Source organism: Mirounga leonina, unplaced genomic scaffold, assembly GCF_011800145.1.
Source record: "Mirounga leonina isolate KUSES-001 unplaced genomic scaffold, KU_Mleo_1.0 Mir_180, whole genome shotgun sequence".
NCBI classification, from domain to species: domain Eukaryota; kingdom Metazoa; phylum Chordata; class Mammalia; order Carnivora; family Phocidae; genus Mirounga; species Mirounga leonina.
In genome coordinates this window covers 3,376,050-3,402,504 of record NW_023270469.1, presented here as the reverse complement: position 1 = coordinate 3,402,504, position 26,455 = coordinate 3,376,050, and the positions used below count along the sequence as shown (strand labels likewise).

At 58.1% G+C, this 26,455-nt stretch overlaps 1 protein-coding gene across 5 annotated transcripts in view; it reads left to right on the top strand.

Moving 5' to 3' along the window:
- Nucleotides 1-25,665, top strand: part of GSE1 (Gse1 coiled-coil protein) — a 398,855-nt gene extending 373,190 nt beyond the window's left edge. For 2 of the 5 annotated variants that reach the window (XM_035024658.1, XM_035024653.1), the window contains 14 exons: nt 591-790; nt 5,462-5,637; nt 5,991-6,191; nt 6,635-6,826; nt 7,125-7,429; nt 8,103-8,427; nt 10,889-11,502; nt 12,673-12,785; nt 13,096-13,366; nt 15,041-15,154; nt 15,999-16,370; nt 18,034-18,309; nt 21,026-21,129; nt 21,825-25,665. In XM_035024658.1, coding sequence (XP_034880549.1) covers nt 591-790; nt 5,462-5,637; nt 5,991-6,191; nt 6,635-6,826; nt 7,125-7,429; nt 8,103-8,427; nt 10,889-11,502; nt 12,673-12,785; nt 13,096-13,366; nt 15,041-15,154; nt 15,999-16,370; nt 18,034-18,309; nt 21,026-21,129; nt 21,825-21,959 — 3,398 coding nt within the window. In that variant the 3' untranslated portion in view covers nt 21,960-25,665. The remainder of the gene's footprint in view (nt 1-590; nt 791-5,461; nt 5,638-5,990; nt 6,192-6,634; nt 6,827-7,124; nt 7,430-8,102; nt 8,428-10,888; nt 11,503-12,672; nt 12,786-13,095; nt 13,367-15,040; nt 15,155-15,998; nt 16,371-18,033; nt 18,310-21,025; nt 21,130-21,824) is intronic. The other 3 variants (XM_035024655.1, XM_035024654.1, XM_035024657.1) reach the window with 3 other exon arrangements.
- Nucleotides 25,666-26,455: the final 790 nt, after the last annotated feature.

Below are 26,455 nucleotides of genomic sequence, written 5' to 3'. Positions count from 1 at the left end.
ATTTTATTTATTTATTTGAGAGAGAGAGAATGAGAGACAGAGAGCATGAGAGGGAGGAGGGTCAGAGGGAGAAGCAGACTCCCCGCCGAGCAGGGAGCCCGATGCGGGACTCGATCCCGGGACTCCAGGATCATGACCTGAGCCGAAGGCAGTCGCTTAACCGACTGAGCCACCCAGGCGCCCAAACTAGATCTCAATTTTAAAAACTTACGAATAGATTGCAGTCGATATCTAAAAAAAAAAGATGAGCCTCCCGTGGCCGCTTCCCCATGTCCCCACCCTGCCAAGCCCGTCCAGCACGCCGGCCGCCGGGGCCTCCTGTAACCCCTCCGTCTACAAGCACACACCCCGTTCTGAGCCTGGGGGTCTTGCCCCACCCGCGCTGGGAGCACGTCCGCTCCGCCAGGGCTCCGGGCTCCATCGGTGCGTGGAGGGGTCGCCCTTCCTGCCCGGCCTGCGTGCGCTCCCAGCTCCTTTCCCCCTTGGGTTGGGGCTCGGGGCTCAGGTGAGCCGGGGCGCGGCTGGCGACAGCCAGAGCCCTTGGTGGGTGTGACCCCCGCTCACGCTGCTGTATCTTCCTTCTCCCACAGGGTCTTCACTGAGCAGCGAGTCGTCCCCCGTGTCCTCGCCAGCCACCAACCATAGCTCCCCGGCCAGCACGCCCAAGCGCGTGCCCATGGGCCCCATCATCGTCCCCCCTGGGGGCCACAGTGTGCCCAGCACGCCCCCCGTGGTGACGATCGCCCCAACCAAGACCGTCAATGGCGTCTGGAGGAGCGAGAGCCGACAGGTGAGCGCCAGGGCACGGGGGCGGAGGCGGGTGTGGCCATGGGCACGGGAGGGCGGCGCTTGGGGCCCGAGACCCCACGGCACGCTCGCCTGGAGGATCTGTGTGTTGGAAGAAGATCCGAGGGTGCCGGTCATGCGGCCACGACCAAGCACCAGACCAGGGGCTCACGACAGATGTATCCTTTGTGTGTCTGGCCCCCGCCGTGGGCAGGGCGGCTGTCCCCTGAGGCCCCTCTCCTGGGTGTGTAGACGGCCGCCTTCTCCCTGGGTCCTCACCCGGCCCTCCCTCTGTGCGCGTCTGCCTCCTGATCTCCTTTCTTGATGACAGTGGTCATGTTGGATCACGGCCGACCTGAATGACCTCTTCACAGGCCCTCCCAGCGTGCTCTCATTTTGAGGACCTGGGGGTCAGTGCCCCAACATGAGAAATTGGGGGGGATGACACTGTTTCATCCGTAGCCCTGTGTGAAGCACTTAGAATGGTGTTTGCACGTCCTGGCACTTGGTAAACGGTAGCTGTTGGGATTATCGCTCCAATGAGGATCCAAGTAGGGAAGAGACCAGCGTTTCCTGTTTCCGTCTTAACTTCCAGGGCCACCCTGCCCCGTACTTGGGGGCTCCCTGGTGTGGCTGCTGCCCTGCGGAAGCCCTGGAAGCCTTCCCTCATCCCCGCCCCGGCTGACCCCCCTCCCCAGCACACCCGGGACTCCTGGTGTGGGGGTGGGCGGGTGGGGAACCACTGTGGGTACCCAGCAGGGGGATGAACACTGGCCGGGTTTCCCTCCTGGGTTTTTCTGCCTAGTTCCCAGGGGGGTGGCAGTATTCGGAAATACTAATTATTAGACCACAAGAAAAGTGGAAGTGGAGAGGCAGGTGGGCACCAGGGCCACACTCACCCCCATCGTCTCGGAGGATCTGTCTTTGCCCTGGGGGATGGGGGTAGACAGCCTGTATCTCTGTCCACAGAGGGGGTAGCCATCGGGCAGGCCCTGACCCAGGGTGAGCATCCACAAGGACCCCAGCCGGGATCCCTGAATTCCTAGCAACAGCTGTAGGCTGGGGCCCTCCTGGATGTGGCCCTGCGTGCATCTCGAAGCTGCCGTCTCGGCCCTTGGCTCTGCCCCGTGTGTGGTTTGGGGGTGGGAGAGCCCGGGTAGGGCTTGGCGGGCAGATTCCAGGGTTTGGAGACACCTGAGCTAGCCCTGGTTTAAGGGATGATGAAGGGTCTTCACCGGGATCTCCTGCCTCCAGGGGGGCTCGCTGCCTCTGGCGATCCGCCCTCACCTTAGGACCCCGGGGGCTGGCGGGGGTGTTCCTGGGTCCTGCCTGCCGTGTCCCTGGCTCAGCCCTGACTGGTGATACCCACCAGGGCCTGCCCTGTCCCCTTTGCCCTGCCCCAGAGGGGCTTCCTTCCCCCCTTATTGGCCGAGACTAGGGTGCCTCCCATGTATTCCCCTCCACGAGCGCCTGCGCCATGGGACTCCTCCGAGGGTCCTGCCTGCCTCGGAAACATTTAGTCACCCCAGAGAAAGGGCCGTGATAGATCTGCTCCAGCCGTTTACCACTGCGGCGCTTAATGAAACACTAATACCACCAGGGAGGGCGGCGGGACGGGAACTGGATTAGCAGATGATGTATGGCTCATCAGCTCCACACAAAGGCTCAGTGGAGAATGTAATCCTTCTGGGGAGCGGAGCCAGCAAGAGGCGTGAAGGCGGGGAGGGGATGGGGGGGGCGCCTCCCGCCAGGTGGGGTGTCGTGGGGGCGGGGCCTGGGCCCTGTCCGTCTCCGGGGTCGCCAGGGTCCTGTTTCCCGGGTAGTGGGAGCTGCAAAGGATGCTGAAATGAGAAATGGTTTATTTTCAAGCTAACAGGGCATGTCCTGCCTGCCTGACTGGAACCCTCTCTCTAATCACCAGAGAATGACGGATTTCCCTCCCTCCCTCCCTCCCGTCCTCCCCCTCGTCCTCCCTTCATCGGTACAGCTGTGCCTGCAGCCGCCGCTCAGAAATAAAAGCTGCCCCCAGATGCTCCTTGCCGCGCGCCTGTCTGCCAGGACGGCGGTGGGAGCCCCGCGCGCTCTTGGGGTGCCCCCGGGGTGGCCTGGCCCCGCTTGGGGGCTGCTGCCTGGGCCCGCCCCAGCCCCTCCCCGCCCAGGCAGCCTCTGAGCGCCCCAGGAGGGCCGACCTCGTTCCCAGGTGCCTGTCACCAGCTTGGCGGGGCTCCAGCCAGACGGAAGGCGCGGGGTCCGGCCTGCCGAACCCCCCGCCCGCCCGCCCCTCCCCCAGGCTCTCCAGCGCCTTGTTTGTCCGCTGCCGGCGGGAAGGTGCCATCTGGCCCAGGCGCCTTCAAGCTGGGCTTTGTCCCGCTGAGGGGACAAGGGGTTTCCGGGGACGGTGCACTCGGGCCCCGCCGCGTGGCAGGCTTGGCTCTGCTGTGGGATTTGTACACAGTGCCTGGAGCTTCTCCCCAGATGTGGTCCTTGGGGCGAGGACTTCCTCCGAGGGTTCTGCCGTCCAGCCCCTTGGCTACCGTCGCTGTCCCGCTCGGGCAGCTGGGGAGCCTCCCTATGCAGAGGCCGTGCCCTGTCCAGTCCGTCCCGGGCCACAGGCATGGCGCCGTCTCCATCCCGTGGTGGCCCCACGAGGGGCGGAGCACGTGGCGTGGGGCACGCGTGCCACGTGGTAGGCGTGTGGGAGGACCCAGCAAGCCCTGACCTGCAAACGGCCCCTGTGACGTTCGCGCGGGCGGGCCACGTGCTGGTCCTCCACCCTGCTTCCCCTTGATGTCCGTGCATCTGTCCCCGTCACACTAGGCGCCGGGGCCGTGCCCACACTAGGCATCTGCGGGACCTGAGGCCAGGCGTGGGCCCCTGTAGAGAAGTCTCCGGAACAGTGGGAGGTGGGAGTTCTGGGCGGCTCGCTCTGACCCAGGCTGTTGGTGCGCGCGTCCCCGCGATACCACCACGTGGACGCCCCTTCAGGGCAGGGCGGGGTTCGGGACCCGCGAGGACCCCGCCGTGAGCAGAGGGGCCGTGCGAGCGTGCCGGCGGGAACAGATGTTGCCGCTCATTAAAAATTCCAGCCAGCGGCCTGTCTCCTTCAGTTAATTATCACGGATGTGCCTTCTGGAAGGCCGGGGCGGGCCCTCCTCAGCTGCTCCCACGGCCCACCCCGCCCTGGGGCTGGGGGGCTGGGGGGTCGGAGGGCGCAGCACGTCTGCTCCTCCCCTCCCCGACCTGCGCCAGAGAGCCTTGGACCTGGCCGAGCCAGGAACACCTGGTGGAGGAGCGGGGAGCAGGCCATCTCCTCCGGGGACGGGGCTCAGCCACCACACGTCCGGTGGTTACCCCCTTTGTTTTCAAGGTGTGCTTGGTGTTTTGCGACACAGTGGAAACACCACGGATTTGGGGTGGACAGGCCGAGTTTGACCCCCCCATGACTGCCGCCTGCTTTTTTGCGGCCCTGCTTTGCTGTCTGCTTCTCAGGAGCGGCCAGACCGGGTGCCGGAGCGGGGTTGGGGGACATGGCAGTCCAGGCAGGTGAAGGACAGGAGGAAGGGCCTGGTCGAGAAGCTCATGGGGCTTGGGGGAGCCCGTGGCCATGCCTCAGAAGCCCCGTGGCTGAGGTCAGGCCTGGGCTGCTGTGACCTCGCTTAGGCTGAGAAGGGCTGTCGGGATAGTGGAGGCCCCCCCGCCCCCAGGCTGGCGCCTGCTCCAGAATCCAGAAGATTCTGAATAGACGTCAGGAGCCCCCGACTGCTACTGACGCGCTCGGGGTCTTGCTGTTCAGCTCCCTTTAGCCACGTGAATGACCAGAGGGGTCGCGGCTGTGGGTGGTGTGTGTTCCCGGGGCAGACACTCCTCCGGGCCCTCCGTGTGGCCAGCCGTGGCGGCCTCTGCCCTCGGTCTCGGTCGGGGCTCCTCCTCCGCCTCCCTGCCTTGAGCAGGCCTCTTCTCTGGTCTCCCAGGGTCGGCGGGGCCCCCACCCACCACCAGAGTATGCGAAGGTGTCCACAGACAGGTCCGGCCCGTCGGGGTACCCCAGCCGCCTGCTGTGGCTGGTGCCAGGAGCACCCCAGGGGGTCGGCAGCGGGGTTAGACTGGCGCCTTCTGCCCGGGGGCAGCGCCAGCTTCTCGCCTGCAACTCTGTGGGCACCAGGGGGCCGAGGGATCTGTGATGCGCCCTGGCAGCTGTCGGCGCAGCTGATGCTTCAGCCCCTGGGGGTCGCCGGTGCGTGCCTGGTGATCCGCAGGCGGGGGGCCCCGGCTGGCTCTGTTGCTCCCTGCTGCGGAGCGGAGCTCACTTCCCGCGGGTGCTGGAACAGCACCATCCAACCCCCTGAGTTCGGTTTGGAGCTGGTAGGGCCCTGTGCGAAGGGCACGTGGGGAGGGCTTGGGTGTTGGTGCGAGGTGGGGGCCCCTGCTCTGTACCCTGTCCCCTCACGGGCCCTTGGTTTTGTGGCCCCAGCAATGAGATGGGTTTCAGTCCAGCCCTCCTGCCGTGAGAAGCCGTGTCCTCCCGGAGGGGGGGCTGCCCCCTGCATGCCCCCTGCGTGCCCCGCAGGATGGGGTAGAAACGGTTAAGGAAAGCGCACCAGACGCGAGCCTCTCTGAGTCTGGAGGAGGCCCCAGCCCCCACCCCGGTCCTGACCCGGTGCTCTCTGCCCTCCAGCAGGACGCTGGCTCTCGGGGCGGCAGCGGTGGTCGGGAGCGCCTCATCGTGGAGCCCCCGCTGCCCCAGGAGAAGGCGGGGGGCCCGGCCATCCCCTCCCACCTGCTCAGCACCCCCTACCCTTTCGGCATCTCCCCCAGCTCTGTGGTGCAGGACTCGCGCTTCCCACCACTCAAGTAAGTTTGCGGGGGGGGGGCACGTGTGCTTGGGGTCTGGATCCCGGAGGCTCTGGCGGTGGTGCCCGGCCGTGGGTCTGCACCCCCTGAGGCGGAGAGCCGCCAGATGGTGGCTGAGCCCCGGGCCCGCGGCCCCGTCTGTGCCTGCTCTCCATCTCCACGCTGCCGTGACGGCTGGCTCTCCCACCCCGCCTGCGCCCCCGTTCGTGGGGGCCAGGACTGTCCCTGGAGAACCCTGCGTTCTGGCAGAGGTGGGAGCGGGGGGGCTGTGCGGGGGGGGGGTGACCCGTTGCTCAGCCTGGAGCAGGAACTCTGCTCACCGCTGTCCTTCCCTCGTCCGGCCCCACCCGCAGCCTCCAGCGGCCCGTGCACCACGTGGTGCCCCCGAGCACCGTGACCGAGGACTACCTGAGGAGCTTCCGGCCCTACCACACCACCGAGGACCTCCGCATGTCCTCCCTGCCCCCCCTCGGCCTGGACCCCGCCGCCGCCGCCGCCGCCTACTACCACCCCAGCTACCTGGCCCCGCACCCCTTCCCCCACCCGGCCTTCAGGTGAGGCCCCTCGCTGAGTCACCCTCACGTCCTGGGGCCAGGCTCCGTGTCTCAGAGCAGCCCCAGGCTTCCGAGGCCGCCATTAGGGGTTTGCCCCTGGTGGGAGTCCCCCCGTCGTCCGTGCTGCCCCTCCCCCACGGACTGCCTGTTCTGCGTAACCGAGCAGCCCCAGGGGAAGTGTGTCCCACGTCCGTGCTCTGTGCGGGAGCCTCCCAAATCCCAGCCCGACGCGTGCGTAGAGCGCGGGTTGCTGCTCACAGGAGGCCTGCGGGTCAGGCCTGGAAGGGTCCCGGCCGGGCTCTGGGGCCGGCCGTGGCCTCTACCCGCACGGCCTTTGGGGAGGCTCCCGGCCGCTCGGCCCTGGCTGGAGGACACCTTCGGATGGGCCTGGGCTTTGTTTTCTTTAACTCGGGTTCTCGCGGCGCCCCGTCTTCTCCGCGCAGGATGGAGGACTCCTACTGCCTGTCAGCCCTGCGGTCCCCCTTCTACCCCATCCCCACCCCCGGCTCCCTGCCCCCGCTGCACCCGTCCGCTATGCATCTGCACCTCTCCGGGGTCCGCTACCCCCCCGAGCTCTCCCACTCGTCCCTGGCCGCGCTGCACTCGGAGCGGATGTCCAGCCTCAGCGCTGAGAGGTAAGCCCTGTGCTGGGCCGGGCGGCCGGGCTAGGCCTCGTGTGCTCGGGCTGCTCACCTGCCAGAGGGGGGCGCCGGTGCTCGGCTTCGAGCTTGGTCTCGGTCGAGCTCCGTCGCCGCGGGCCTCCTGGCGGGAGCGTGTGGTGCGGCTCAGGGAGTCGGGGTGCGGCTTTCGGCCCGGGGCCTTGGGGTCTCCGGGTGAGCCTGCGGGTCTGCCGTCGCGGTGCCAGGGGCCTGTGCCGGGCCCCCCCGCCAGCGCAGCGCCGTCACCCCCCCACCCCCGTGGCCCGGCCCGCAGGCTGCAGCTGGATGAGGAGCTGAGGCGCGAGCGGGAGCGGGAAGCAGACCGCGAGCGGGAGAAGGAGCGCGAGCGCGAGCGGGAGAAGGAGCGCGAGCGGGAGAAGGAGCTGGAGCGCGAGCGGGAGAAGGAGCGCGAGCGGGAGCTGGAGCGCCAGCGGGAGCAGCGGGCCCGCGAGAAGGACCTGCTGGCGGCCAAGGCGCTGGAGCCGGCCTTCCTGCCCGTGGCCGAGCTGCACGGACTGCGGAGCCACGCCGCCGAGGAGCGGGCCAAGCCCTCGGAGCAGCTGACCCCGACGCGCGCAGGTACCGCGGGCCCGTTTCAGGCTGCAGACGTGAGGTCGCGGAGCCAGGCGGGAGCTGGGGGAGGTGCCCGGTGGCCCCCGATACAAGAGACGTGGGTCCCGTCGAGGCTGCCGCGCACCGTAGTGACCTGCCGTGAAAGCATCAGGAAGGGAGGGATGACCTTCGTCTTGAACGTATTTTGGTTTTTTTTTAATTTTTATTTTTTTTTAAGATTTTATTTATTTATTTGAGAGAGAGAATGAGATAGAGCATGAGAGGGGGGAGGGTCAGAGGGAGAAGCAGGCTCCCTGCCGAGCAGGGAGCCCGATGCGGGACTCGATCCCGGGACTCCAGGATCATGACCTGAGCCGAAGGCAGTCGCTTAACCGACTGAGCCACCCAGGCGCCCGAACGTATTTTGTTTTATCGCGAGCTTATGTAATCAGAGTTAACAACGGCTCGTACAATGGGCTCGCGTGATTCTGGAGGGCTCGGTCTACTCTCGCCAGCCCGCGCGAGCCCAGAGCTGCCGCACCCCGGCGGGTCCGATCGGGAGCCGTGCCCACCGGCCACCCAGCGTCCCCGGAGGCCGTGCTCCCTGAAAGCATCCGTAGGGGCCCTGGGGGCAGGCGTGGGCTGGGCCCCCGGTGCGGAGATGCTACTGTGACAGCCTCTCCCCCCCCCCCGCCAACAGAGAAGCTGAAGGAGGCGGGCCTGCAGGTCCCGAAGCCCGGGCAGCACCCCTTGCACCCCGCGCCCGCCGCCCACCACGCCGTGCCCAGCCTCCTCTCCAACCACAGCATCTTCCCGCTGCCGGGCAGCAGCGCCACCACAGCCCTGCTGATCCAGCGCACCAACGAGGAGGAAAAGTGGCTGGCGCGGCAGCGGCGGCTGCGGCAGGAGAAGGAGGACCGGCAGTCCCAGGTGTCGGAGTTCCGGCAGCAGGTGCTGGAGCAGCACCTGGACATGGGCCGGCCCCCGGTGCCCACGGAGGCGGAGCACAGGCCGGAGAGCGCCAGGTGGGGCTCGGCGGGGCCGGGGGTGCCGGGGAACCCCGGGGGCTGGTCTTCACGCTTGGATTTGCTCGTGGCCAGCCAGCATTTATGGAGTGCCTGCCGTTTGCCCTGCCTCCTGAGTGCTTTCCCTTGCTACCGCGCGCCCCCCACCCCGACCTATTTGGCCTGCGAGGAAGCAGAGGCTCCAGGCCGGGAAAAGAGGCACTCAGAGTGATGTCCCATCACTTGGGGACAGGCGCCGGCCAGAGCCAGGGCCTTCCCACGCAGCCTGGCTGTGTCCCCGTGGGGACGGTCGTGGCGCCTGGAGGGGGCGAGAGAAGCTTTCATTGATCATTACACCCGTTCTGTCTGTCCCTGCTTTCGAGCCCAAACGTTTTTTAATGAAAAAGGGGACTGTATTTAATTTTTGTTTAAATAAGAAATTAAGTTTATTGTTACTGCAATAAATAATACTCGTTTCCCAGCCCCATTCTGGGATCCCCCGGGAGTCCTTTGTGCCCGTTGTTGGGCCCCTTCCTCCACTTACAGCTGCCCTCAGGCCTCCCCACTCCCACCTGTTGGTCTGGCTGTCGCCTAGTAGAGTCCCCTTCCCCAGCATCCAGCCTTCCAGGGCTCATCAGCCAGAGCTGGCACAGAGCCTGGCCACGTCTCAGGGACAGGGGATGCTGACCTCAGTTTCCCCAGTTGTGCACAAGGCAGGCCGGTGGGAGGACTTGGGAGTGTCTCTCCAGCTCTTAACGTCGGGGATGCCGTCTGGGTCGGAGGCTTTTTCGAGGTCCGTGTGCTCCTTCCCTCTCTTACCTTCAGCTCTTGGCCGACGGGGCCTGGGTGCTGCTGGCCTGTTCCGCAGCCCAGCCGTGGCGTCTGCTGCTGGGTAGGGCAGCCGCGGGGATTGGCTTGGCTGATCTGGGGTGAGGTGCCCTGCCCCAGCCGGCGGCCTGCACTGCCTGCCACGGCCGCAGGGAGGGCCGCCGTCTGCAGACCATTCCGCTGCTTCTGTGAGCTGCTCTCCGCTCGTCTCCCTCCCCGCCCCGGGCACTGGGAGGGCAGCCAGCACCCGTTGGCGCCTCCTGATGAAGCCTGGGTATTCTCACTCCCACGGGAGTGTGCCTTTGCCCAAGGCCCAAGGGTCCCAGCACCACTGTCCCCAGCAGGGGCAGCCTCTGTCTCAGGGACTAGCAGCCTCGTGCGGGCCCCCAGCTGCCCTCTCCCGGCCCCCGTGGCCCCCGTGGCCCCCGCAGTGGCTGGCAGCACACTCGGCCTCACAGCAGCACGAACCGGACATCTGACGGGCCCTTGGGTCCCCGGCTAGAAAACCAGTCGGTGCTTAGCTCCGGCGCAGGACGTATTTCGCCTGCTGATGGGTGTTATTCCTTGACTGTTGAAGGACACGTGGCTTCTTGGAATGGCCCCCTTTTGTACTCTGCGGATCAGAGGTACAGCGGCACTGGGGGGTTTTCTCCCAGCCTGCATTTGGGAGTAACTCGGTGGCTATGGTTCAGTGTCCGCAGCCCCCCTCAGGTGGGGAGAGCCCTGGAAGCCTGCTGCGGTAGAGGCGAAGCGTCTTACCTGATAGAAGGTTCCCTCTAGTTCCCGCCCTGCCTGAGTGTGGGGGCGCCATGCTCCAGCAAGTGGCTTGGCTCCGTGGAGACTCTTGGGGTGTAGCTGCTGCTTTGGGGCCACGTGGGGTTGTTGCCTTTTTTTTTTTTTTTTAAGATTTTATTTATTTATCTGAGAGAGGGAGAGCACACAGGGAGAGGGAGAAGCAGACTCCCCGCTGAGCAGAGAGCCCGACGTGAGGCTCGATCCCGGGACTCCGAGATCAATGACCTGAGCCATAGGCAGATGCTTAACCGACTGAGCCGCCCAGGCTGCCGTTCTGATGGGGACCGCTGGGGTTTGGCACCAGCACAGACCCACCCTAACTGTGGGGGTCACCCTGGAAGCAGGTCTGCCCTGCCCCACTGGGCTGGGAAGACACCTGGCAGAGAGGAGAGTGGCCCCTTCGAAGGCTGGCCTGCCCTCTGCATCTGCCCACTGCTTGGCACATGCGGAGGGGTGCCAGTGACAAGGCCACACCTTTGCCGTCGGGGACTTGTCTTTATTCTCTCTTCAGTGGGACTTCCTGTGGAAGACAAAGGTGCAGGTCCGTCCTTACGCAGAGTTCACAGGGATTCAGGAAGTGGTAGAACGTAAGGAGCTATTGCCAGGTCATGGGTGAGAAACAGGAGCACAGGTGGGTCTGGCCTGAGACTGTCTCTGTCCTCAGCAAGCAGCGTCCACCTTTGAGCTTCTGTGTCCTCCCAAAAGTCTACACCTACCTGCCTCCAGCTCTGTGCAGGGGAGATGGGAGTCCCCGGGCAGCAGCCCTGGTGCCCCTCCAGCTCTGCTCTCCGGGGAGTTCCTGGGTGGGCAGCGGGCGGGGCTGCTACGTGACTGATGGCCTGCTCTGCTCTTTCCCTAGGCCAGGACCAAACCGTCCAGAGCTGGGCGGCCGAGACGCCCCACAGCACTTCGGCGGGCCCCCGCCGCTCATCTCGCCCAAGCCCCAGCACCATTCTGTGCCCACGGGCCTCTGGAACCCGGTGTCCCTGATGGACAGCAGCCTGGAGACACGGCGGGCCCCTGAGAGCCACCCTCTGCACAGCCACCCCACTCCGTTTGAGCCCAGCCGCCAGGCGGCCGTCCCACTGGTGAAGGTGGAACGGGTCTACTGCCCGGAGAAGGTGGAAGAGGGGCCCCGGAAGCGAGAGGCCACCCCCCTGGACAAGTACCAGCCACCCCCAAGAGAGGCAGCGAGCCTGGAGCACCAGGCCTTTCCTCACGGGCCCGGGCCCTTTCTGGCTGAGCTGGAAAAATCCACCCAGACCATCCTGGGCCAGCAGCGGGCCTCCCTCGCCCAGCCTGCCCCCTTTGGGGAGCTCACCGGGCCCCTGAAGCCAGGCTCCCCGTACCGGCCCGCAGCCCCACGGGGCCCGGACCCCGCCTACATCTACGATGAGTTCCTGCAGCAGCGGCGGAGGCTGGTCAGCAAGCTGGACCTGGAGGAGCGCAGGCGGCGCGAGGCCCAGGAGAAAGGTGCGGTCTCCCCGGAGGCTTCCTGGGACTGTGGGGGCAGTGGAGCCAGCCCTCCTCCCACTCCTGCTTCCTGCCATGGGCTTTTCGCAGCTCAGGGAGCAAGGTCGCTGGCCTCCGTGTCGCTATCTGACACCTCCACTGGGGAGACAGACCTGGGGTCCCTGCCGATCCTGCTACAATGAAAATTGGCCCAAAAAGCCAAATCAAAGCTTTCTGGAAGGATGGTTCCACAGACACACACAATTAATAAGTGATGAACAGAGGCTTATAACACGGTTTTAAATATTAATGGTGCAGTATAACAAGGGAGGAGGCTGTTGAGAGGACAGGCCTGGGCCCGGTGGGGGCTCCTCCTAGGGGCGGCAGGCCCAGGTGGGAGTGGGGCAAGGGCAGGAGGTCTGGCCCCCTTTCCTTCCTGCTCCTGCGGTGGGGGTGGGGGGGTGTCAGCCAGCAGGCCCAGGGTGCCCTTGGCTGTCCCCCACCTGCACACCCTGTCTGACCAGGAGGGGTCAGGGGCTACTCCAGACCAGTTTCTTTTCTCCTGTTGAACTCAGCCTCTTAGCCAGAAGCTGGGGCCAAGGCCAGGTCTTCCCAGGTGGTGGTTCTAGGCTAGATTTCGGGCCTGACAAGTATTTTTCTCCTCCGCTTGCCTTGTGAGGGAGGATGAGGGGATACCCTGGTGCCCTTGGTGCAGGCGGTCTACAGTTCTCTGCATCTTAGGAAGGGCCCTGAGTGTGCCTGTCCCTTCCTGGGTAGTGGACCCAGATGGCCACAGTAGGGGGGAGTGGATATGCACACAAAGCCTTGGGTTGCCATGGACACAGCCCCAGGCCTGCGGGCTGAGTGATTCCCTGCAGAGAGAGCACTGTCCGTTCACACTACCTTAGCCTGGTCGCTTGGGGTCCAGAGGAAGCCTGGCGTCTGCCTCCTGCCTCTTCCACCCCCAGCCCCAGTTGCCATGCCTATAAAGTGCTAAAATCCTAGGACTGGGGGTTAATGCACATTACCACCTGGGATAAAAGGAATCTGGGTTTTGGGGTGCTCAGAGCGGTCGGCAGGGCTTGGTCTCCCAGGTGCGTCTGTACACGACACAGAGGGGCCCCGTGTATGCAGCATCCGCTGGCGGACAAGGCTCCTTGCCCAGCCCGATGAACCCGTTCTTGCCCCCAGGGTACTTCTACGACGTGGATGACTCCTACGATGAGAGCGACGAGGAGGAGGTCAGGGCCCACCTCCGCTGCGTGGCCGAGCAGCCGCCTCTCAAGCTGGACACTTCCTCCGAGGTATCTGGAATCTGGTCCCCACTGTGTGGGCCCGCAGGCTGGGCTTCCGGTGCCCCCTCAGAGCCTGCTTCTTGGCTTCCCTCCCGCTGTCCCGGGCAGCCCCGCACTTGCTGGGACTCCCTGCGCTCCTCCATGCCCACAGACTGCGGGTGTCTGGATGCACTCACTGTCACGGCCCTACCCCTCTGCGGCCCCGCGCAGAGTGGGCCGCGGCCCAAGGGCTGCACGGACCCCAGGAGGGGCCCCTGGGACAGTGGAAGCACGCCACCGCCAGTGGTTTCAAACTCATTTGTTTTCTTTCCCAATCTAGAAGCTAGAGTTTTTGCAACTTTTTGGCTTGACCACCCAACAGCAGAAGGAGGAATTGCTGACCCAGAAGCGGAGGAAGCGGCGGCGGATGCTGAGGGAGAGAAGCCCGTCGCCCCCGACGGTTCAGAACAAGCGGCAGACGCCTTCACCGAGACTGGCACTGTCCACCCGCTACAGTCCCGACGAGATGAACAACAGCCCCAACTTCGAAGAGAAGAAGAAGTTCCTGACCATCTTCAACCTGACTCACATCAGTGCCGAGAAGAGGAAAGGTGAGGCCTGGTGCGGGCCCCACGGGGTGGGGTCACTGTGGCCATGAGCTTCTGGACAAGCAGGGGCCATGGGCGCCTGGTGGCATCTGGAACCACTTCATCCTGGGGCGCTCTCAACTTCCTCTGGCCCCCGAGGCGGCAGCCACTGTGCTCTCACGGGCCTACCCCCGTGTCTCTGGGCATCCAGTTTCCCTCCACCCCAAACGCAAATTCCCCTCCTTAGAGCACATTTCTCTTGTCGCATCAGTGGCCTTTGTTCTGTGTGTAAAGCCCACTTTTGTCGGCTGCTCTGTCACTTGTCAGACTTCCCGGCGAGTGGGACGGCCCCTGGGTGCACGGTCGCATCGCACCTTCCCGCAGTAGCGGCTCTTTCCTCTTGGTGGGGGCCGGCATGGCCCACGGCGCTTCGTGTTCCCATGGCAGGAGGCTCGGGGTGGCCCGTGGCGGCCGGGCAGAGCCAGCAGATGCCGTGATGGGACAGCTTGCTCTGGAAGGTGCTCCCAGGTCCGTCCGGCCACCGGGGCCATGCTGGGGCCGCCTCCTTGGGCTGGAGTCCATAGTGCAGAAGGAGTGGTGCGCTCTAACCGCATTCTGGTTTCCCCTTCTTGGGTCTGCTCCCCACGCTCGCTTAGTGCCAGGATGTGAGTTCAGGTGAGAACTTGGCCTGTCCAGGTGCTCATTTGCACACTTCCAAGTCCAACTTGCTGACACCTAGGTGGTCCCTTCTCTCTGGAAGGAGTCCAGATGAAAGCAGAAGTGCTTACTGGTCACGTACTTGCTTCCACTTACTTCATTAGTGGGGCGTGGCCGTTTGCTTTTTGCCTTTAACCAGTAAAGTGGAAGCCGTGCACTCTGAGGCAGTGACGTATTGATCACCAGCACCAATCCCTGGGAACAACTACAGTCTGTAACAAGCATCTTTTTGCCTGACTTAATTCCTAATTCCTAGAGGACGCCACCAATAACATAAGCACTTCGTGTCAGTAACAAGTGCCACCGCAACAGGGACTCGCCGCAGTAGGCATCACGGGGCTCTGGTCCCGTTTCGGTAGATGGCAACCATCCTGGGACTTGGGCTCACATACCAGGAGCTGTAGGGGAGGAGGATGTGTGGATCTTCTGGGGTTGCTTCTTTGTGTTGGGACCTTTTGTGTGTCTGAGTCTTTTAAATAAGAATACGGCGTTGGCAGTCACCTCCGAAGATCATAGGAACCCGTTATTTTGCTGTACACACATAGTTATTTTTGGACTGCATCCAGAACGCTCTGTAGTAAAAGCTAAGCAGAATCTCGGCTCACTCTAAAATGAAGATTTCAGGCGCCTGGGTGGCTCAGTTGGCTAAGCGACTGCCTTCGGCTCAGGTCACGATCCTGGAGTCCTAGGATCGAGTCCCGCATCGGGCTCCCTGCTCGGCGGGGAGTCTGCTTCTCCCTCTCATGCTGTCTCTCATTCTCTCTCTCGCAAATAAATAAATAAAATCTTTTAAATAATTAATTAATAACTAAAATGAAGATGTCTTCCTTTAAACACAGCCTGTCCCTTTGGTGCTTGCTTTGTTGTTGTTGGTTTAAAGGACTTGCACCTGCCAGTCACAGCCTGGGCTAGCAGCCTGCTCCCCTTCCCGCTCAGCAGTGACGCAACGGTGTTGTTAATCTCAGGCTGCTTTTCTCATAGACAAAGAGAAACTTGTTGAAATGCTCCATGCCATGAAGCAGAAGGCCCTGTCCGCAGCAGTGGCAGACCCACTCAGGAACTCTCCGAGGGACAGTCCTGCTGTCTCCCTGAGCGGTAAGGCCCAGGGCGGGAAGGACAGCCCCTTCCTCTGCCGCCGCCTGGGACTGTCCCGAGGGCTGCCCGAGGTCAGAGGCGACCCCTCAAGGTCTTCTTCGTCATGAATCTTTCTTCCTGGAAACAGAGTGTGTTTCTCTCCATCTCTCTCTCTCAGAAGCTCCCTGCATGGTTGGGAAGGCTGTCCTCGGGACAGAGCAGGAGAGTGGGAAGTCAGGGCTGCGAGCCGATGGGGACGGTCCTGGCTTCTGCAGGGCTGTCTGTGGTGGGTCAGTGTAGTCACAGTCCAGCCAGGCCTCGGAAGCCCCGTGCCCCGGATCCCGGCACCTTTGCTGCTTCAGCTCTGCTGCTCCTGCTGGCCCCGAGCTGGCACTCTTCTCCCGTGTCACCGTCTTGCTTGTTCTGCCCTGCAGGCCTCTCCGACACCTACTTTCACACCTCCTCTCTCTCTCTCTCTCTCTCTCATGGCTTCGGTTAAACCTTGCTGCGCTGCTGAGTGGAGCAGGAAATCTTTATGGTCCGGCCCTGTTCTCAAATCCTAACATGGTCTTTCTTACCGGGTTGGGCCACGTAACATCTACCTTTTGGGTGATCTGAAGCAACTTGCTTCTTCCTTCAGATTCTCTTTCTTCCCAGATGCCTTTCTGGGGCGCCTTTCAAGGATGGACTTGCTGCTGAACACAGCCCCACCTTCTGACCACACGCGCTCACTGACGTTTAATTAAACGGCCCCCTGAGTCTTCGTCCTTTGCACTAGGTCTTTATTAAACGTGAGCTCTAGAGGTCAGGGTCCGCCTGTTCACTTGCCGCTCTTAACATTTTCCTCGCTTTCTGTCTCTAAAAGAACCAGCCACGCAGCAAGCCTCTCTGGATACGGAGAAGCCTGTGGGTGTTGCCGCTTCCTTGTCTGACGTTGCAAACGCCATGGAGCCTGGGAGACTGGAGCAGCTCCGGCCGCAGGAGCTGTCGCGGGTCCAGGAGCCAGCTCCTGCCGGCAGCGAGAAGGCCAGGCTGAGTGAGGCCCCCGGGGGCAAGAAGAGCCTAAGCATGCTTCATTACATCCGGGGCCCTGCGCCCAAGGACATTCCCGTGCCACTGTCCCACAGCATCAACGGGAAGAGCAAGCCGTGGGAGCCCTTCATGGCGGAGGAGTTTGCACATCAGTTCCACGAGTCTGTGCTGCAGTCCACCCAGAAGGCCCTGCAGAAGCATAAAGGTAAAGAGGCTGCCTGTCCCTGTCCTGCTCCCATGTCACGAGAGGAGCCTGGAGCACTCAGCTGCAGCCAGGGGCTTGCCCCTTAAACTTCAGTGTGCACAAGGCACCTGAGACGGGGCCAAGAGGTCTCCATTGCTAACAGGTGCCCAGGTGATGATGGTGCCCCTGGTCTACTGACCACACTTCAAGGAGAGTTAGCGAGCAACGTCCTCTGAGTTGAGTTAGAAGCCCTTCCTTTTTGTAGAGCCAGGTGAGGGGTCTCTCAGGCACAGAGAGGCTCTGTTCCTTCTGTAGCTTATGGATTTTCCAGCATTCCCGTACACACTCACCTGGGAATCTCCCTGCTCTTTGATAACCAGCAGGTGTTTGTTCCAGTAACCTCAGAGAGCACTTTGTATAACACTCGAGCCCCCGGATCCACTCCCCTTGGACATTTCGGTGGGAGTCCCCGAAGGTAGGAGAGAACAGGAGTCACTACAGCTCATTCTCACTGAATCAAAGGTTGAAACTGACTGGAGGGAAAATCCCCAATGGTTAAGTAACTACTGAGTATAAAATTTTTGTATGCTCTAATAGCCAGAAGAAGGAAATTAGGTTATTAGGCCAAACATGTTTATTACTACAAACTATAAAAGAGGAATGTGGGTAAATAAGCATTCTGTAGACGCACAACTCTGACACTGTGTTAACATCTCCTAGGTAAGTTAACGCCGCCATCAACAGAGACAGAAAGATACCAAAAAGCAAAGGGTGGTGGTTTTCGCAATGAAAATCTGGAGGAATTCTTGACTGGGTGTTTGTCATGAATTTACTTGAACGAATCTTGTTTTTCAAGGAGAAAATACTTTTGACAAGATGCCTGGGTTAAATACCCCATGGCCTCCCAGACACACCTCACAGAGGCTCTTCTGTGGATCTAGGACATGTTTTTCCTGCCTTGTTTTACATCAACCCTTTCCTGACATTACACTCAACTGTTTCCTTAAGATTTTTTTAAGATTCATTTATTTTAGCGCACGTGCAAGAATCCGAAGCAGGCTCTCTGCGCAGCACAGAGCCTCACACAGGGCTCCATCCCAGGGGCCCAGAGATTCCAACCTGAACAGAATTCAGGAGTCGGACGCCCCACCAGCTGTGCCACCCTAGCACCCCTTCCTCGGGATTTTAAGGCCACGCGTCTCCTGCCGGTCTGAGCCCTACAGGTGCATCGCCTGCGCACGTCCCAGGCCGTAGCAGAGGCCGTGTGTACCTGTTAGGACATGCCACAGGGCGGCGCCAACCTTGTCTAAAGAGGTCCGAGCAACAGCTAACGGGGTATGCCTGGGGACCACGGGACATGCACTTTCTGAGAGAGTGGGGACTGGTATCCAGAGGGCCAGCTGCAGACCAGGCTCAAGCACCATTTCCTACAACAGGACGCTGACGCTCTGGGATCGGCGTGGCTGAGACCGCACACCCGTTAGGACTGAGTGGACTACATCCAGGGCTGCTATGGTCATTACGGCTCTCTGAGTTGAGTTAGAAGCCCTTCCTTTTTGTAGAGCCCTTGGGTGCCATGTTTGACCTCTGAAGGGCATAGGTCTCTCCATACTGCCTTTAGTCAGCAGACCTGCAGTCACACACGCTCCTGCAGGCCTGTGACGAGCCTGTTCTTTCCCCGCAGGGAACGTAGCCGTGCTGTCTGCAGAGCAGAACCACAAAGTTGACACGTCCATCCACTACAACATTCCCGAGCTACAGTCCTCCAGCCGGCTCCCTCTGCCCCAGCACAACGGGCAGCAGGAGGCCCCCCCTGGGAGGAAGGGCCCCCTCACGCAGGAGATGGACCAGGACTCAGAGGAGGACGAGGAAGACGGAGAGGAGGATGAGGACGAACCCCCCAGGCGCAAGTGGCAAGGGATTGAGGCAATCTTTGAAGCTTACCAGGAACATATAGAAGGTACAGTGAGGTGGGGAGGGGGCCGAGGGCGATGGGAAAGAAAGTAAAAGCAGCTCCCTCATCCCATCCGTGTGGGATCTCCCTGCCAACCCCGGGGACTCTGAGTGGTGGCACTGACACTCCGCATTCCTGGGGCACAGCTAGGTAATTTTCCTCTGCTACTCTGCCTATTTCAAGAACTGTTCTTCAGGCTTCTGCAGGTGCCCCAGTTTACAGACTGGAGGCCACTGTCACTGGAGGAACTTAAGTTCCAGTGCCTGCCATCACTCAGTGTTGACAGCCAAGCCTGGGACATGCTCTCTGTGCTTGCTGTCTTCCATCGCGCGTCTCAGTAGTCCATCAGTTCTGACTGTGGCTACACACAAGGGGCCTGAAAACAGAAGGTTTATGAACTTAGCTGAGCCCCAGATAGTGAGGCCTTGTCACTGCCAGAGGCTGCCTCCCCTTCCAGTGCCTCAAGGCTGCTGGCAGTTCCCTCACCGGCCCTGTCACCCTCCCGGGCTCGCGCTTGGCGCAGGGAGGCGAGCCCTCACGAGCCACCGCACGCCTCTCCCGCCCTGGCCTAGTGCTTTGGGGTGAGGGGGTGTGGGTGGGGGGGGTCACAAGGCCTGAGTGCTGTCCTTGTGCTTGTTGCATACTGGCTCATTTCTCTGCTCCTCCGTTTCCTCGAGAGGCATCTGGCTTGCAGGCGGGGAGGCTGCAGTGTGTTGACTTCAGTGCAGGGGGCCCCTGCCCCGTCTGGAAGGGCAGGTGGTGAGCTGGGCGCCCACTGTTGGCCTCCCGCCCCAGCCCCTGACCATCGTTGAGGTGTCGGGAGGGGGGCTACCGCTCCCTGACTCGTGCCTTAACATTCAGAGGAGTTTTCATTCTGAGCATGGACTGGGAATCCTCTTACATTTGATTATGGAATGTCCTAATCACTGCAAATCCTTTGAGAATACATTTTAAAACACTCACAAAAGGAATGCCTGTGTAACCACAAGCGGCCCATGTGCTCCCGCACTTGGCTTTCTCCCCTACGAGGAATCCTGTTTTGAACTGCTCACTCCTTACACGGTGTTTCCAGGTGAATACATATGTATCCAGAACCAGTATAGAGCATTTTTTCACGGAGTGAAATGTGTCCATCTTATCTGGGTTTGTTTTTTGGTGCCTTGTTGGGAATCCTTCACTGCCCTGAGGACACGATTCTGTCCATTTTCTTCTAAAATTCATCAGGCCCTGCTTTCGTTAGGCCTAGAATTCATTTCTGTGCATGGCTTAAGGTAGATTTTCATCCCCCCCTCCGCCCCCTCCCCCTCAGCGAATAGCCAGTTACCCTGGCGGTGTGTGGGGTGCTGTCTGGGCCCCTCCGCCACGCCCGGGGCGAGCTGTGGAGCCTGTCTCTGGGCCGCGCAGTGGGTGCACTGGCTTGGCCGCTCTCTGCTGAGGAGCATGCTTGCATCTGCTGCACTTCTCTGGGCCCTTGGGGGTCCCCCCATGGATTTTAGGACCACCTTGTTTGTCCCAAAAAATTCTTAGAATTTGCAGTTGCACTGAATTTACAGACTTGGGGAGAATTAGTATTTTTGATAGCAGTGCTATTACCTCTAGGATTATGGTATTAAATTGCATTAAACCATTTACTCCCTCCTCCCCCTTTTTTTTTTTTTGCCGTAAGCAGCATCCTTTTATTACTTTGAGTTTTAGGTGTTAGTTCGGTTATCATGGATTTTTTAGTTTTTGTTTCCCTTTATTCCTTACATGATCGTAGATGGTCAGACCTTCTGTCAATCAAATTTAGTTCTGCTGAGTTTTTACTTTTTGTCCTGCTGCCATGCCGAGGACCTCTGGGCTATTGAACAGAGCACTGGGAAGAAATAAAGGTTCTCATTGGCTGCCGTGTTGATGGCAGAGGACCGTCCGCGTTCACGTGGCGCGTAGGTCCATGGAGGGGACAGCCTTCGTGTTTGTGCCTTTGGTGTTCTCTGCTGTTGCTGGCTGAGCTTGTTAGCACTTCCGGTAGGAGACGGCTTTTACTGCCCTGCGTTTTGCTGTCGCAGTTGTTCTGCCTCTGTACTTCAGTCAGCTAGCCTGTCCTGGCTTTCATTCCTTTTGTTAAACTACAAAAAAGTTTACTTCCCGTTCCGAGGACTGCGGGACTCTCCAGGACAAGTGCCCTCCAGGTAGGGGGCTCAGCATTCCACACTACTTGCAGTTGCTGACCCCTTTTTCTGCATAGGTTTCCACAGCCGACACAGGAAAAGCACTAAGGCTTCAGCCCAGCCTGGCTTTCATTCTTGAAACACTTCACAGAAAGCAGAGATTTATCCTTGAAAGTTTGAAGTCACTCCTATTAAAACCAGGCCCAAGATCTTTTGGAAAGGCAGAGATATTACACTTTCAAAGTTCAAGTTTACTCTGGCTTTTTTTTTTTTTTTTTAGCAGCTTATTATAAGCTTTCATACCTAAGTCTTAAAATTTTTTATCTTTTCTTTTGAAAAATGCATTTTAAGACCGTAAATTTGCCCTTAATGACTTCCTAAGGTGTATGTCTTAAATAGCCTTTTGATGCTAGGTCCTCTGTCTGTATGCCACGGGGCTGGATTTCCCTGTGTAATGCACAGGGCTGGGCGCTGTGGGCCAAGGAGCGCTCTGGCTGCCTGAGGAGGGCAGCCCTGACCAGGCCCATGGCCCCTGGGTACAGAAAACATACCAACGTCGCGTATCTTTTCAGAGCAAAACCTGGAGCGGCAGGTCCTGCAGACGCAGTGCAGACGGCTGGAGGCCCAGCACTACAGCCTCAGCCTCACAGCCGAGCAGCTCTCCCACAGCATGGCGGTGAGTCTCCGTGCCACCCACGGAAAGAGAACAAACAGCAGCTGGGTGGGGGTGGTCTTAAAACACCCCATGCTTTGTTTAACCTTTCACTACCCATACAGTTGAGTTTTGAGGAGTAATGCCCTTTTATGAAGCTACAACTTATAATTGGGGGGGGGGGGTTACTGTGAATTTACAGAATATTGATCCTGGAAGCGAGATGTTAATTTAATCTCCCTCTGGGCGAGTTAGTACCTGTATCCATCTCCCCCGACGATTTGCTGAATGGAGAAGGAGCTTAGAGGAGTAGCAAAGCTCCTAGGACAGCGGCCCCTCCTCCTCCTGGAGCCGGGTCCCACTGTTCGGTCAGCTGCGCTGGTATCACCCCCTCCCTGGCTTCCTCTTGGCGCATGGGGCCCTGGGGCCGCAGATCTTGGCAACTCCAGAGCAGCAGCAGTTTTATGGGCTAATTTTTTAAAATCTTAGGGCTGATGTTGAGCCAGCAGTGTACCCTGGTTCTATGGGAGTGAGCAGGTCCTTGTGAGAACCTAAGGCTTTGGGCACAGCTTGAACTGGTTCATCCAGCGCCCACGGTCAGAATCCTGAGCCGGGAGAGCCCAGAAGGTGTGCCTTTCCTCATGGCCCCCAGAGCATTCATGCATCACACCCATTTCCCTACTACAAAATGAATGTTTTACCTGAATCTCTCTCTCCAGGAGTTGAGGAGCCAGAAACAGAAGATTGTTTCAGAGAGGGAGCGACTCCAGGCAGAACTGGATCACTTAAGGAAGTGCCTTGCGTTGCCTGCAATGCATTGGCCTAGAGGTTACTTTAAGGGATATCCTAGGTGACGGTTTCCCTTGCACTAGGCCGAACCTATAGTATAGAAATATTATCTATTTTATTACCTTGAATATTTAATATTTTTCACTGGGAGGTTTGAAGCTTAAAACAAAACAAAAAGAGAATGTGCCATGCATGAAGCAAAGGATTCCAGGCTTTGAAGAACGAATGAACTCGCCTTGACTTCAATGCAGCTGAATCACCTTTGTCATTCAGTGAGCAACCGATGTAGGACGCCCATAGTTCTTTTTAAAGGTGGTTTTATTCTTCCCCCGGTCATTATTTTCGAATCTGAAAGTGAAGGCTCCCTTACCAACACTAAAACTTGATCATTTATGGCCCCTGGGTGCATAAGACTGGATCAGACCGAGCGTGTTCTGTTCCTGGTGTGGCCGTGTTAGCACGTCCTGAGAACCCAGTCTGCTCTCGCTGCAGCGTTGGGTCGGCCTCGCTCCTCCCCAGGACTGAGACCTGCTTCAGCTGGAAGAAGGTGGGGTGCATTTCCGGTAAAGGGCTTATTTGTTTGTTACTTTTCTGCAAAATTTTCGAAGCAACAGGTCCTAGGAGCACACAAAGCAACAGTACTGAAGCCTCACCCAAAGGCTTTTCCCTGGAAAAGCTCTTCTCTAAAGCGCATCAACAAACTGAAGGTACCTTTTTATTACTCCGTGGGGGGAAATGTACAGAGCTGTGTGTCTACATACGTTCACACCCACCGATTGTTACTGCGGCGGGCTGTTTTCATACAAACGTAAATTTTGAGAGAAAAGTCAAAGGTGCTTCAGCCTTGTACTGTGTATATATATTAAAAAACAAAGTTTTGTATGTTTTTATTACTTTAATTATTGTTATAAAAAGCCTGCCATTTTTAATATGTGGTTTGGGGGGATTTTTGTTTGTTTGTTTTCCTGTTTGGGGGTTTTGTTTGTTTTTTTGCTTTTGTTTTTCTGGGCAAAAAAACTTGCTTTTAGTGTTTGTACTGCTGCTGGTCAGGACATTAAAATATTGAAGTGTTTTTAAAAATTGAAAAGTAAAAGAGCTTACCACTGGCGCCTATGAGATCACTTCATTTTCGAGTTGTACCAGAAAGTGATGTAGAAAGCCATGTGTTCCTTCTTACCTCCTCCTGTCCCCTCCCCCTGGCTCTGGACGGCAAACAGAACCAGTTGCTATTGAGGAGGGCCTCGTCCCCAGGCGGGAACAAGCAGCTGCCGTGTGTGCACCTGCGTGTGCACGCAGCTCTGTTGAAAGAACCGGTCAGGAAGTGAGCGAGTTCTGTGATAGGATTCGAAGGTGTCTTACAGCAGTCTGAGAACAGGTGCAAAGTAGAAACTTTAGAAGCTTTATTTAGATGCAAAGCTTTGTAAAAGCCTAAAAGTAGGGTAAACAATGTCTGAGCTGAACTCCTCCTCCTCTCGGGAACTTACTGTTAAGAGCACAGGAGCGGCTAGAAACTAGGAATGCCATCTCAGTGCAAAGAGTGTTTCCTTCTCGTCCCAGTTACTGCTTATTCAGGCAGTGTCTAATCTAGATCAAGCAGATAATCTCTTGCCGAATGGGCCTAAACCAGAGGCCACAGCAGCCAGTGGTTGGTCTGTCGGGGGTGGGGGTGGAGGCGAGAGTCTTGATGGCCACTGTCCCCTTCACCCCGGGTCAGGGGAAGGGCTGGCTGACCTTCAGGAAGGCTACTCACTGCGATCAGTGGCCGCACCCTCCGCCCCAGACCTTAGCTGTGCAGAACAGCTTGCTGGCAGATGGCACTGCGTTGCTTTATCTGTTCCCACACCGTTTGCTTTGTATGTCTGCCAAGAATCTTCCAGTTATTAGCAAACTCAGACAAAAAGTGCCGCCAGTATTAGCAGCAGTCAACAAGCGCCTTCCTCTCCGCAAAAACGACTTGAAGAGAACGAAGGCCTGTTCTGTGGGCCTCCTCCCCTGCAAAGACATCGAGAGATCAACATGTTCCACAAGTGGGGACAGGTGTTCAGAGGGAGCTCTACTGCCAACAGTCAGGGAAAACTATTACTGAATGTCTCTAAAGTCGGCTTGCTACTTCCAGTCTGAAACAGCAAGCTTAAGAGTTACATCTTTGCACCTCACTCCCTGTCCCCCACCATCACAGGAAAGGGCTGGATGCCCCTGCTGATCAGCTTGGCAATGGCCAGAGGAAACAGGAAGCACAGCCCAGCCCTTCACCAGCCCAGGGGAGTCCCTTGTAGGGGTTTTCTGTAATGGGAGGAGGTCGTGGGGTAAAGGGATGCAGCCATACGGGAGAGGTCTCTGACCAGGGGTACAAGCTGTGTCCCTGAGCTAGAAGAACTGCTCCTGTCCCTTCTGCTTGAAACCACCACCTTGCCCCTGCCTTCCTGCTTCTGTCACTCTGCCTCCCCACACTCTCACCTATCTGTAATAAGACAATCAGAATATAAACCAGTAAGGCAGCATGAAGAAACTCAGAAAAAGGTAAGAAAGCATCTTTAGAAAACAAAAGTGTACCATTAAGACCTAGTGCTTGAATGGTTTTTCCCATCTGGTAAGCTTCAGATGATTCAGAAACAGCCCAGTAGCACCTAAGTCTCTTCAGTTTGGGCTTAAAATTTAATAGATACATAATTTCTGAAGCTTTTTGTTCAGCTAGTTCACGAGTTTAAAAGATGACGTTCAGAAGTACACCACATTTGCTCTAGAATGGGTTATGCAACTTCTGTCAGTATTTGCATGAAGACCTGTCTTTCACGACCTTGTGTCTTCCTTCCGCACCTGGAAGAGAGGGCTGCCATCTGTCCTGAAGGGGATTTCACTCAACTTGTGAGGGTGCTCTCCCAAAGCCAAGGTCAGATGGTTCCACATTTAATCAGATCAATAGAAACAAACCAGAGCTCTCCCTAAAACTTGGCACTATATAACCTCATCATTTGGAAATGTTTTCGCGTAATTAGAGCCAAACGGACATAAAATAGGATCTTAATCCATTATCTCAGATAAGTGACCAAGGTAAGACTTAACAGTTTCTCCTATGGAAAGAATATAGGCTAAACACTTAATTGGCATTAACATTCTCATAGATTATATCCTTAAACTCCAAGAATATTAAAAGGAGCCCACACTTTCAGCAGCCGAGAATTACAACACAAGAAATCTCAAGTTCGTACGTGGAATGGTATTTTCCTCAAACAGCTCCATAATGCTGGCAAATCTCAAAAATCAGATAACCCCCTTTTCCCTCTGACCCGTTTTTAAGTAGAAAATTCCAAGGATCCACCACAAGATGGAGATGGTCAGCACAAGCTGATTCTGTTACTCTTAGGTGTATATTAGCCACTTAGCAGTCATCCCTGCACTCCTTCAAGGAAACCAGTTACTGACTTCCTCACTACTTGCAGTAGCCTGTTCATCCCAACTTTCTGGTCCAGCGCTTAAGTGAAACTCTTACCTCTGCCTTGACCTGAGGAAGACCATGCTAATTGGTTGTGTTACTTTGTATGTACCCTGTGCTTAACGTAGAACAGTAAAACCAGTACATGAGAGGGAGGAGGAATGCCTCGGTCACTCTGGGGGCAGTTTAGATGCTGTGAAATTAAACCTGTTCTAAGTGTACTTGTTTGAATTAATTGTATTGTAATATTATTTGTTGAATGTAGTAATTAGGTATTTATGAATATATTGCTGTAATTTCTGACAACATCCAAAAAAATAAAATCTTCCTAAATCATGTTAAGAGGAAAATCTTTGTTATAATAGGGCCCAAAAAAAGTGCCGGGGTGGGGGAGAAAAGCTCAACCATCAAAGCCTTATGGGTAAAATATGAAGACAAAGTGGGTAATAACCTCACCTAGGTTTCAAGAACACAAGGTATTAAGGGGTGAGATCTAGGATCTACGGGACTCCTGACCCTCCTCAGTACCGTGTGGTTTCATTCTAGAAGAGTCCCAGATGAAAAGGGAAGTCCTGTCATCTGAAAGCAACCCTCTAAGACAGTCACCTTAAATAACAGAGAACCAGGTCTTCGTGTCTGGCCCTTCCGGTGTTCAAATAATAACCCTCAGCTGTGTTGGAAGGACAGCTGGGTAGCAATTTAGAACTGAGAAACCATGCTTGGGTAATGGGAACGGAGTCTGGACTTTGAACACTGAAGGGCAAAAACCAGAAGCTGTTCTTTAGGCTTCAGAGTGCATGCCACTCTGAAGAGCCCCAGGGAGAATGTGCTCTGACTCACAATGCTACAGTCGAAAACTAGCTGGCTACAAAACCTTCTATCCCTTGTAGGACTCCAGACAAATCATTTCTCCTCTCAAGGTAAGGTCATTTCTAGAGCAGTTCCAACCACTACACTTGAAAACTAGTTCTCCTAGGAAAAGAAATGGACCCTTCGTTGAGACACGGCTGCCTCCAACCAGGTCTATTCCCTCTGTCCCTCAAGAGCAGAAATATGGGCCCGACTTCCCCTCCCAACATCTGGACTTTAGCCTCACAAACTGCAGAACATGCAGTCTGTTTCTCCCAG